Here is a 12,232-nt window from a genome sequence, read left to right as displayed (position 1 = left end):
TTCTTCCTTCATTTCTTCTTCAGGCGTTTCTCCTTCATCCTGTTGCCAGTTTGGTTCTAGGCACGAAGTTGTTCCTGGCTTGATCTATCAGATAATGATCCCAGACTGGATGCAGCCATAAAACAAAAAAAAATCTTGTCTAGCTGGTGGCTGGTCCAAACCGACGTGAACGCCAAGCCTTTGCTGTTCTTCCACAATGGCACTTTCTATTATTTTTAAAAACAAACACTGAAAATTAAAAAGCAGATTAATACAGAGACTGGTTTTCATTGCAGTCTCTCGTATTTCAAATTAATGGGGTTTTGTAGGAATTTGGAGGCTGCATTTCCTTGGCATGGGAGCCTAACTTTGGTTCCCACCTCGAATCTGAGCTCTTTCCTGCATCTCTGCCTTTTCCTTTGTACTTTCCTTTTTCCTTATTTCTTTTCTCCCGTCTTCATCTTGTTCTAATGCTGTTCTCTGAGCATCCCTTCTTGAAGCCATTGATACTTCTGTGGAATCCTCTAACTGCTAATCAACCTCTTTGGCATAAAGAGCCACAGAAAAGGATTTGGGTAGATCATTAGAGAAATGTCAAAGCTGGAAAGGCTCAGAGGTCACCTAACTTAAGGTTTTCAAACTGTGTTCCCTACAACCCGAGGGGTCCATGGAGGTTCACGGGAACTTTCTGGGGAAAAGAGGCTCAGGTGGTCCTCAGACTATTCAATCACAGCATCTCTGCTTCATCTATTGTACGTTCAACATACAAAAAAAATTTAAGAGGCTCATTTTTCTTCTTAATTGAAAACCACAGACCTAGCTCAATTCTTACATTTTAAAGGTGAGGGAACTGAGGCCCCAACAGGAAGTAATTACCTCCAGGTGACACACCGCTCCTTGGTGGATGAAGTAGGACTAGCAACCTCAACTGAGATAAACAATTCAGATATTATTATTTTCCCCATTTTTGAAGAAGCAGTATGTTTGTGAACAGTTCTCAGCCAGCTCTGGGTTTGGAATCAGGCTGTTTCCATTCTGACTGTTCTGTCTAGAGGTTGTTATGATGTGGGGAGTCTGTTGGTGCTGGGAGAGGATTGTAAAATGGGGGACAGGTTGTTCGTTTCTCGTGTCAGTCTTGCTAGAATCTCCCTTATCGTATCATATTGGAAACACTAGACCCGAGATATGAGATAGACTCTGCGGTGAATGTAGACCGGACTCGTCTTCCCACTTCCTGTAAGTCATCCGGGACCCCAGGGGGCCACAGCCATTGGCCACAATGTGCCAGCAGGAATGTGGGTACCAGCAATGCAAAGCTCAGAATCGCACTTCGAGAGGGATTCCCCCAGAGATTTGTGCTCCACTAAGCCCTCAGGGTCCGGCCCCCCTCAAATGTCTTCTTGGCCAATGGTTCCTAGTCTTTTTGGATATTGTGACTTTTTGAGAAAATGTTTGAAAAGGCTTTGGGGGCTGCCATGGAATTGCCAATATCTTTCTTATTTTCTTAATCAGTGTCTACTATCATAAAAGTTATGTGATTACCAGTTATGTCTCAAGGAAAGACACAACTTGAGAAAGGAGAGCTCTTCCCAAGAAAGGACACTTTGGCACTGGATACTAAGGATTCTGCCTGGTGCTACTGTTGTTCACTTGGAGGTGGATCAAAAATGAGCGCACCCTGGCCCTCCAGGGGCCAGAAGTTTCTGTAGCTTCTTCAGTGTCAGCCAGAGGGCACCAGTGGTGCCATCAGAAATAGTGACCCTTTAGCTGGCCACTGACAAGAGGGCATTTCCGTCTTACTCCGAGAATAAACGAACACTGGGGATGTCCTCATTCATGCTTGCTTCCCAATGACATTTTCCACTGTCCTGGATGAGACAGGGACAGGCCCTGACCAAGTGATGTGACTTACTACATTAAAAAGAAGTACATTTTCCATTAATTGAAGACAACTGAGCTCCACAGTCTGGACATTACCCAAGCAGAAGGGACCTCAGCAAGGACAGTAGTGACACCAGGAATGGGTGGGAGCCAGCCACTGGTGGGCAGACAGCTACTAACCCTACCTGGCATGGTTGAAAATGGGATACGTTTTTAAATCTAATCCTCTCATGTGAAATGTTTAGATAACACATTTAAAGAAATTAGAATAGAATAAACAACTTTGAGTATGTTTCCTTTGGCACAATAGAAATAAGTAAATCATTTCTAGCACTAAAGCTAAAAAATGTCCATCAAGGGAGCAGCAATGGGGCATCTGAAAAGGAATGGGTCCGGATTTGGAAAATTGGGGCTCACAGGGCAGGTCTGCAACTTCTGGATGGTGGACAGCTGCTTAAAGGCATGTCGTTTAGTGGGAGAGTGTGGGGTTCTGAAGGCACATCAACCCACGCTGGAATACCGGCTCTGTCCCCAAAACCATTTAACCCTCCAGAGACTGTCTCCTTATTTTTCCCATGGATGGTGGGACTACATGATCATGGTGGGCCTCCTAAAGTATCACCCAACAGAATTTGTAGGTAAGACAGGAATGCGGAAAGCTCCCATTCATCCACTAAACAGGAAGGGTTCAGATCAGTGGTGGCCTTTACCGTGGCCAAGACTGGCAGTGGGGTTCGCATCTGTTTCTCCCTCTCCATCCTTTGGTGCACACGAGCAGGGCCCCCCACACACTAAGGCACACAGCCCACCCAACCCGTACAGCCTTTTGTCAATGAGCCATGAATAAACCATACACAGAGAGAAGCTTCTTTTTTTTTCTTCAATTTAATTGAAGTTACTTAGAAAAATAATCAGGCTTGAATGGCTTTTCCTGGAGGAAGGTTCATGAACATTTCACGCTTTTGTTGGCAATGTGGAATTCAGCTTTCTCGAACAGTACAGTAGGAGACGGAGAGTTTTTTAAAACAAGCCCTCTACTGCATACAAATAGGTAAGGAAAAAAAATCACACTCCACAAAGATGTTAAGTTATATGTGCATATACCATACTGAGCATGCTCATAGGAAAACAGTACGGGCAGCCCCTTCTGTACCCGACAGAGTAGCAAATCGAAATTCGCCTGTGAATAGCCAAGGGGCAAGCTGGTTATCGTAGGTCCTGTTGCCTGTTCATAGGGTCCGGTCAGCTGATGAGAAAAGGCTGGAAGAAATAAATGCTGGTTTTCAGAAATTGGGGGAGCCATGAGGTCAGTCCCGCTGACATAGGAGGGGGCTGGGAAGGGATTCTGGTCACCAGGATTGCACAGAAGGGGGCAGCTCATTTTGTGTGTGTTGGTGTGGGGGGGGGGGGGAGAGGCAGTCTGCAGAGGACATGGTCTGACACCACCCACCGGGGACAGAGTCCCTTGGCTTCTTGCCAGGTTCGAACAGGGACTTCTACTTGTTCTACCTGAGTAATCACTACCTCAGCAGTGGGCCAGACCCCACCAGCTAAGTGCACCAGGGACTTGCTTTTTTTTTTTTTTTTTCTTCCCCTGGGAACTTTCTACCAGCAGGAATTAGCCCCTTGTGCCTCCACACCTTTGCTCTCAGGAGGGTGGACCTCACCTGGTGGACAGGGAGGAAGGAAGGTCCCCTCTGAGACACCAGAGGTCAACAGACTGCTTTTCTTCCCAGACCAGCTGGGGAGGCAGAGAGGGGGACGGGGAGGGTGGTCCAGAGAAGCTGCAGGAATTCAAACCCTGTGGCTGATATTCTAGAATTTTCCAACCACAGAGATAGGTTAAGCAGGAATGTCCTTGTAAATACTACCCTAACTGTACCTGGTTTTGAAAACACAGCAGCACCTTTGAAAAGTGGCTTGGAGGTGGGACACCTGCCTGTACTTTTCTCCAGCGAAGCATGCAATGAAAAGCGTTTTCAAACAGTTTTCTTAAAAAAAAAAAAAAACAAAAACAAAAACACAAGGTTTTGCTTCCCAGGCACATTTTTACCCATAGATTCTCTTATACCAAGGACACAGAATACTTTCTACATTCTGCAGAACAGTTGATTCAGTTTTTTTTTTTTTTAATTTTTATGCCACTAGAAAACAAAATGTGAACACAAAACAAACACAAGGAGAAAGTCCCTCGTTGCAGACTACACTGATGTCTTGTCCCCTGAAGGACAGTCTTTCTCGCTTGAGAGAAGATGGATGAAAGGCGGTACTCTGCACACGGCCCGAGTGAGCTCACCCAATCCAACAAAGACAATGGCGGGAACACAGAGTTGGGGAAATCTATGGGAATTTCCATTGAAAAACAAAAGCACATGGTGAACAATCCCAAACTCTGGAACTAAAGAAGCACTCCTGAAGGGTTGAGCTCCCTCTGCGTGCTTTGAGCAACCTAAGGCTTGAGGAGTAGGGGAGACTATTCTGTGGCCTCATGTCCCCTCCCCTTCCTCTGTCCACACCACTCAACACCATCCCCTGCTCCCTTTGGGAGGGATGGAATCATTGCCCAGGGTAGTATCCAGGATTAAAACCATTGCACTTAAGTAAAAGTTTAATTGATTTGATAAAGTACCTCTGTTACTATAAACCAGATAGAGATGGATTGGTCCTGTTTTATTGTTTTGTTTTGTTTTGTTTTGGAGAAGGGTCAGGGAAGTCGTTTTATCCTTGACGACCTCAGATATGCGAAATTGACCTAACCGAAGTATATTCTGTGGAACATTTCTGTGAGATCTGCAAAATAGAGTATCCTGGTCACATAAGTTCAGGAAATGCTACCAACTCAATGATGCTTTTGGGGGTTCATAATGCACAGCGTACATCCAAGGCTCTGAAAAGTCCTGTAGAAAGGAAATTGACTTAACTTTGTTTCCCAAAGATATTTGACCTCAAAATGCTTTTTTTTCTTTCTCTTTCTCCTTTTCTTTTCTTTCTTTCTTTCTTTCTTTTTTTTTTTTTTTTTGCATCACACTAACTTCACATCTCCTAGAACCTTTTTGTTCTGTGGAGCACATATCAGGAAATGCTGGACAATGTTTCATTAGCAGAAGCCCTATTTTGGAGGACAGTGTCCCCTGCCTGGAAACAGGGCCCAGACTCCCAATTCCAGGGACAGCTGAGGTCTGTCGCTCTATTCAGTAAAACACATGGCATACATCTCTGTCCATGGAGGGCACAGTCGCTGTGCCCTTCACAAAGGGGAGAGAGCTTGGACGAAGGGACACAACATTTTATAAAAAGCTTTGGCCGCCCCCTCCCCAGTGCACACCTCACTCACATTCAATAAGATCATGTCCTCAGTGAGATTCAGCAGCTGCTGCTGAGCTGGCTATGAGCTTTCCAATACAATTCTAATAGTTTCTGTGAATAAATTATTCATTTCTGTTTGTTTAGAATATTCTCACCCCTTTGCTATATAATGCATCAAAAACAAAACAAAAAGCAAAACTTACCCACACCCCATCCCACCCCACCCCCTGTTATTACAACTATAATTATTATTATATACAGGATTTGCTACCAACTCATTCACTAGTTGTAAGAGGGATGTGGCCAAATTTCAACCGAGGCATCGAAATGGCTGGAAAATGAGAAGCATGTGTAGATGGTAATTAGCAAGGAACAGGAAGTAGAATGTTTCCGACCTTCCGGAGGAAAAGGGGCATGGATTACAGTCATGGAAGGCTGTCCTTGCTGCTCATGCATGGTGCTCGCCAAGGTGTGGATGGTCTCGGCCTCTGGAGGACTTGGGAGGGGTATGTGCGTGCGTATGTGTACAGGGGGTCCACCTCTGACCTTCACCAGGGGAGAAATGCCAGACCACTCCAGATCCCAAATGTACGAGGTCTGCCACAGCTTCTCACTCTTGCACATGGCAAAGAGGAGAGAACACTTCCACGCGGAGGCGTGGGTGCCGGGGCTGACGGGACAGGAAGAGGCATTAGCGAATGATCCCCGTCCCTCCCCGCCAAGGCAGACATCACTAATCAGTGACAGCCCCCCTCCATGCTGTGCCTGGCGAATCTGTTCTGGGGCTTAAAGGCGGACACTACCAATCCATTGGAGTGGACACATGATGGGAAACACTTTTGTCTTCTCTTGTGTTGGGTGATGAGCCTGGATTACTCACTAAGTGGCCTGTTCTAAGTGTGTGGTTTTCAAATTTGGGCCAGAGAAAAACGCAAATCTGTAGGGGTCATGGGCCTTCTGGGGTTGTTCAAAATGGTCCAAACCTCATGTAACGTCCATGAATATGAGGGGTTTGCTAATTGTCGAGCTGGAAACTGTGTCCACATAAAGCTTCTTGAGGGCCGAGACCATTGGTTTTGTTCCATGCTCTATCCACAGGGCCTACAATTGGGCCCAGCACATAGTAGTTGCTCAATAAATACTTGTTGACTATAAAGTAACAGCCACTTCACTATTACAACTGGCACTGCCAGTTAAAAATTTCTGTAGAAAAGCCTATTTTATCAGACTGCTAATTCTGGTGGAAAAGAAAAAAAAAAAAAGCTACACTCAGCTCTTCTCCTTGGGTTAAAAAAAAAAAAAAATCACATTTTTTTTTTTTCTTAGTGCAAGGGACTCTTGGGTTGCTTGGAATCTGTTTGGAATCAGTCCCTTGCAAAGGTGCCTTTTTCTGTTTATTTCTCACCGATTTCCAAGAAGGGTGGTATCAAAAGACATCACAAGGGTTATCACACAGTTAACTCTGTGAGCGGTTAGTGAGGAGAACATTCATGCCCCAGAATGAGCTTGTAGCAAGCACAGAACAAAAACACACATTTCTTCTGCAAAGACATTAGGATCTTGCTGCCACAGAAAGAAATCTACACAGAGACCATGTTTAAATAACGATAAATAATATTAATTAGAATTTCTGGGATGCACAATCCGTGGAATTCACCAGGGCACAAGGAAACCTCTGGGGCAGTGTTGCAGGTATTCACGTCTAAGCACAAGGACACCCATCCTATTCCCCTGCAAAGACAGCCGTCCTTCCCTACTAAGGATTTTAAATAATTCTCAACCATGCTGCTCGCAGCATCATTCCCCAAAGAAATATTACTTTACAAAATAACCCAATATCCATATAATTTCTTTTGACAAATAAAAATCTTAAATTAAAAAGCACGATTCTCTCCCCTCTCCCCACGCCCCCTTTATTCCAACTTCAGGTAGCTTGGCACTGAGTAATTGAACATTAAAAAATCGAGTTTGTAGACTTCGTACAGCTGCGTTTGGTGCTCCGAGCTGATGTTCTGGAAGAACTCTGTGGTCATCTCGTCAGTAGTTCTCGTAGACTTGGCGTAGGTGGGGAACTTCAGGTAGCTGCCCACGCCCGCCAGCCGCAGGACGTAGTTGGAGTCCTCCTCCAGCGTCTCGTACTTGCCCACGAGGTCGTAGTGGATGTGGCACGGGTGGCAGAGCGAGTGCACGGTCTGCCAGTGCTCGTTGAAGGGCTCCTCGCGCTGCGTGTGCGGGTCGACGAGATAGGCCACGAACTCCTCGAAGCGCACGTCGTCACCCCTGCGCAGCGCCTCCTGCGTGGCGTTCTTGCGCTGCCGCCGGATGATCTTGGTGCCGTAGCGCTTGTGGAAGGACGTGTTGTACTTCTGCGTGAACTTGTTGCGGTAGGCCGACACCAGGCGCTCGAAGGGCTCGCGCACGAACAGGAACTTCATGTAGCTTTTCAAGCGGTGGTTGATTTCTGGGATGCTGTACTGGTTCAGGGTCTTGAGGTTGGCCGCCACGTGCGCCTCGCTGGCTGGGATCTCCATGGGGTCGCTGTACTTGCCCCGCCCGGTGAGCACCATCATGAGCCGCTTCCAGTTGGTGCACGCCACCTTGGGCACGTAGCAGTAGATGAGCTCGTGGTCCTCGTCCACCACCAGGTGCTTCAGGTCGCTGGGGGTGAGCACCCGCCGCTTGCGGCTCAGGGCGCTGTTGGCGCGACAGGTGTCCGTGACCTGGTCGCGCCTCATCTGGTGCAGGACAGCGGTGTTCGAGAGCTCCAGCTGCAGAGGGGACACAAGAGGAACACGAATTCAGTGCGGGCGCGGGAGATGGGCCCTTGGGCCGCGTCCACAACCACGACGGCCAGCGCGGTGCCCCCCACCCCCACCCTGGGCACAGCCAGCCCACGACCGAAATGGCCGGTCCTCCCTCCTAGTTCTCCACTCCAGCTGCCTCGACTCTTTGGGTTCTTTGTTCCACCACGTTTCCGTTGTGGAGCAATAGTAATGATCAAGTCTGTAGCTTACGCATCACCCTCTACCTGCCTGGCATTTTACTAGTGGGCTTCGCGTTGGCTGTTTTTCTTCTCCCTGTACAACCACCTAGAAACGGGGTTGATTTAACAGTATCAAGGACCCGCCCCCGTTGCCAGGAAGCCTGCTGCCAGGCACTGGGGATGCGGCCATAAAAAATACAAGGAGGTAACTGCCCTTATGGAGCTGACCGGCTAGCTGTTAAGAAAGAGGGAACTGAGGCTCAGAGAGGTTAAGTCACCAGCTTGAGATCACACAGTGAGCAACCGACTCCGTATTCAAACTCGGGTCCTCCTGGTAACCAAGGCCGCCCACTTTGCACTCTACCCTGAGGTCCAGCACTCCCATCTTCTTGATTGAAGGATGGGGACTCTGGCATTTGATCGATCTACTTTAAAGCAAGGGGATCCAATTTCTCTACAAGCCTATCACTGTGAACATCTGTTGCCTTGTGCGTCTTCTGGGGCCAGCGCCTTGATGTTCCCCTGGGAACTCACTTTCTTCCATTCCCAGTTAGTTCCTTTTCCCTCTCAAGCAGCTGTGCTGTGAGAATGGCAGCCTGGAGCTTGGGGACAGGGAGGAAGGCCACCATGCAGGGAGAGCTAGACTGGGAAGGGAGGGTACAAAGAGATGAGAAGACAGAGGGATGTACTCCCCATGACGTCACCTCAATACCTGGGTCCACACATTGCTGAGACCAGACCCCTCAACTCCTGGACTTTTGTGACCTCAGTCGGTACATTTGCTTTGGTGCATAAAGCAGTGTGAGTCTGGATTCTATCGTTTCAAACCCAAATATATGGGTATTGGCATTTACTATCCTTTTATTACCCTCAAGCTTTTCTTCTCTGCCATATTCATCCACTGATGCATCCATTCAAACATCTGTCCAGACCTCACAGTGTACAGCACTCAGCTCAGCACCCTTGGGAGACAGAACATTCTCCTAAAGGGCTTACAGTCAAGGAGGCATCAGACCAGAGAGAGCTGGCGGCCTCAAAAGGGCCCAAAGGGAAGATGTGTGTGTGCTCCTCTAAATTCTAGAAACAAAAGTTTCTTCTCACAGGCCATATACTGGGAGCCAGTCCTTAGAGTCCACCTAGAGTAGGAAACAGAACACCTCACCGCCCTGGTGTGCTGACAACCCTATTGTTGTTGCTTAAGGCCGTGCCTCCATCTACCCTCCTGAATGCGCAAAGTGGCTCTTCCTTTAAATATCAAGGACATTGATATTAATTATGGTTAAAGCTATAGAGAAACTGGCGCACCACAGCTATGGAATAGCCGGTCTGGGGCTGCAGAGGACATGGTGTCCTGGTTGCCTTCCTGCCCCAAGAACACGGAGCCCATCCATGCTCTTGTCTTTGACGTCCTCCATAGTCCCGCACCAACCTACCTTTCCAGTCCCGTTCCTACTCTTCCCCGTTCAGAACTAAAGGGAGCTCCAGAGAAATCAATGATTCACTCTTTTCCCTTAGTTTTTTAATTAAAAAAAATTTAAATCCCAATATATAACATACCGTGGTATATTACAATATATATATATATACCGTGGTGTATACAATATACCTCGTGCCTCATCTGGTGCAGGATATACAATATATTGATTTGTTTCAGACACACAATATATTGATTCAGTAATTCTATACATTACTCAGTGGTCATCATAAGTGTACCCTTGATCCCCTTCACCTATTTCGCTCCCCACACCTCCTCCCCTCTGGTAACCACCAGTTCTCTATATTTAGGAGTGTGTTCGCCTCTTTCTTGTTTTGTTTCTTAAATCCCACATATGGGTGAAATCATATGGTATTTGTCTTTCTCTGACTTCTTTCACTTAGCATAATACCCGGTAGATCCAGCCGTGTTGTTGCAAATGGCAAGATTTTATCCTTGAAAAATTCCATTGTGCGTGCATGTGTGTGTGTGTATCAAACACATCTTTATCCATTCATCTATCTTTAGACACTTAGGCTGTTTCCATATCTTGGCTATTGTAAATAATGCTGCAATAAACATAGGGGTGCATGTATCTTTTTGAACTAGTGTTTTCATATTCTTTGGGTAAATACCCAGTAGTGCAATTACCAGATCATATGGTAACTCTGTTTTTAATATTTTGAGTGACTTCCATACTGTTTTCCACGGTGGCTGCACCACTTTGCATTCCCACCAACAGTGCACGAGGGTTCCTTTTTCTCCACATCCTCGCCAACACTTGTTTCTTGTGATTTTAGCAACTGACAGGTGTGAGGTGATACGTCACTGTGGTTTTGATTTGCATTTCCCAGATGGTGAATGATGTTGAGCGTCTTTTCAAATGTCTGTTGGCCATCTGTTTGTCTTCTTTGGAGAAATGTCTGTTCATGTCTCCTGTCCATTTTTAAGTGGATTATTTGGTTTTTGTGGTGGTGTTTTATAGAAATTCTTCATGTATTTTGGATATTAACCCCTTATCGGATGTATCATTTGCAAATATCTTCTCCCATTCAGTAGGTTGTCTTTTAGTTTTGTTCTTTCCTTTGCTTACATAGCTTTTTTTTTTTTAATTTTATTTTATTTTGTTAGTTGCCGTACAATACATCACCAGTTTTCGATGCTGTGATCCACGATTCATTGTTTTCGTATAATACCCAGTGCTCCATGCAGTATGTGTCCTCCTTAATCCCCATCACCGGGCTAACCCATCCCCCCACCCCCCTCCCCTCTAAAACCCTCAGTTTTTTTCTGAGTCCGTAGTCTCTCATGGTTCATCTCTTCTTCCGATTTCCGCCCCCTTCATTTTTCCCTTCCTTCTCCTAATGTCCTCCATGCTATTCCTTATGTTCCACAAATAAATGAAACCATATGATAATTGACTTTCTCTGCTTGACTTATTTCACTTAGCATAATCTCCTCCAGTCCCATCCATGTTGATGTAAAGTTGGGTATTTATTTCTGATGGCTGAGTAATATTCCATTGTATATATGGACCACATCTTGTTTATCCATTCATCTGTTGGAGAGCATCTCGGCTCTTTCCACAGTTTGGCTATTGTGGACATTACTGCTATGAACATTGGGGTGCATGTGGCCCTTCTTTTCACTACATCTGTGTCAGAGCTTTTTCTTTCTTCCTTTTTTTTTTTTTCTTTTTTGCTGTAGTCCCAAAAGTATATTTTTGCTTTGTTTTCCTTTGCCTGAGGAGACATATCTAGAAAAAAAGTTGGCACAGCTGATGTCAGAGAAATTACTGCCTGTGCTCTCTTCTAGGATTGTTATGGTTTCAGGTCTCACATTTAGGTCTTTCATCCATGTTGAGTTTATTTTTGTGTATGGTGGGAGAAAGTGGTCCGGTTTCATTCTTTTGCATGTAGCTGTCCAGTTTTCCCAACACCATTTGTTGAAGAGACTATCCTTCCCATTGCATATTCTGGCCTCCTTTGTCATAGACTAATTGAGCATATAATCATGGGCTCTCTATGTGTCTATTTTTGTGCCAGCTTTGATTATTACAGCTTTGTAGTATATCTTGAAATCTGGGATTCTGAAGCCTCCAGTTTTGTTCTTTTTCAAGATTGCTTTGGCTACTCAGGGTCTTTTGCGGTTCCATACACGCTTTAGGATTGTTTGTTCTAGTTCTGTGAAAAAGTCTGTTGGTATTTTGATAGGGATTGTATGGAATCTGTAGATTGCTTTGGGTAGTATGGACATTAACAATATCTGTTCTCCTAATCCCCAAGCATGAAATATCTTTCCAGTTGTTTGTCATCTTTAATTTCTTTCATCAGTGTTTTATAGTTTTCAGAGTACAAGTCTTTCACTTCTTTGGTTAGGTTTATTCCTAGGTATTTTACTCTTTTTGGTGCAGTAGTAATTAGGATTGTTGTCTTAATTTCTCTTTCTGCTGCTTCATTATTAGCGTATAGAAATGCAACAGATTTCTGTATATTGATTTTATATCCTAAAACTTTACTGAATTTGTCTATCAGTTCCAGTAGTTTTTTGGTGGAGTCTTAAGGGTTTTCTATATATAGTATAATGTCATCTGCAAATAGTGAAAGGTT

At 45.4% G+C, this 12,232-nt stretch overlaps 1 protein-coding gene across 4 annotated transcripts in view; it reads right to left on the bottom strand.

Moving 5' to 3' along the window:
• Positions 1-6,762: 6,762 nt before the first annotated feature.
• The window catches only part of CHST11 (carbohydrate sulfotransferase 11), a 261,062-nt gene continuing 255,592 nt past the window's right edge, over positions 6,763-12,232 (bottom strand). For all 4 annotated transcript variants that reach the window (XM_036103384.2, XM_036103395.2, XM_078076502.1 and 1 more), the window contains one exon: positions 6,763-7,934. In XM_036103384.2, the coding sequence (XP_035959277.1) occupies positions 7,080-7,934 (855 nt within the window). In that variant the 3' untranslated portion in view covers positions 6,763-7,079. The remainder of the gene's footprint in view (positions 7,935-12,232) is intronic.

Source organism: Halichoerus grypus, chromosome 6, assembly GCF_964656455.1.
Source record: "Halichoerus grypus chromosome 6, mHalGry1.hap1.1, whole genome shotgun sequence".
Classification (NCBI taxonomy): domain Eukaryota; kingdom Metazoa; phylum Chordata; class Mammalia; order Carnivora; family Phocidae; genus Halichoerus; species Halichoerus grypus.
The sequence above is the reverse complement of the archived record's forward strand: the minus strand, read 5'-3'. Positions and strand labels throughout refer to the sequence as shown.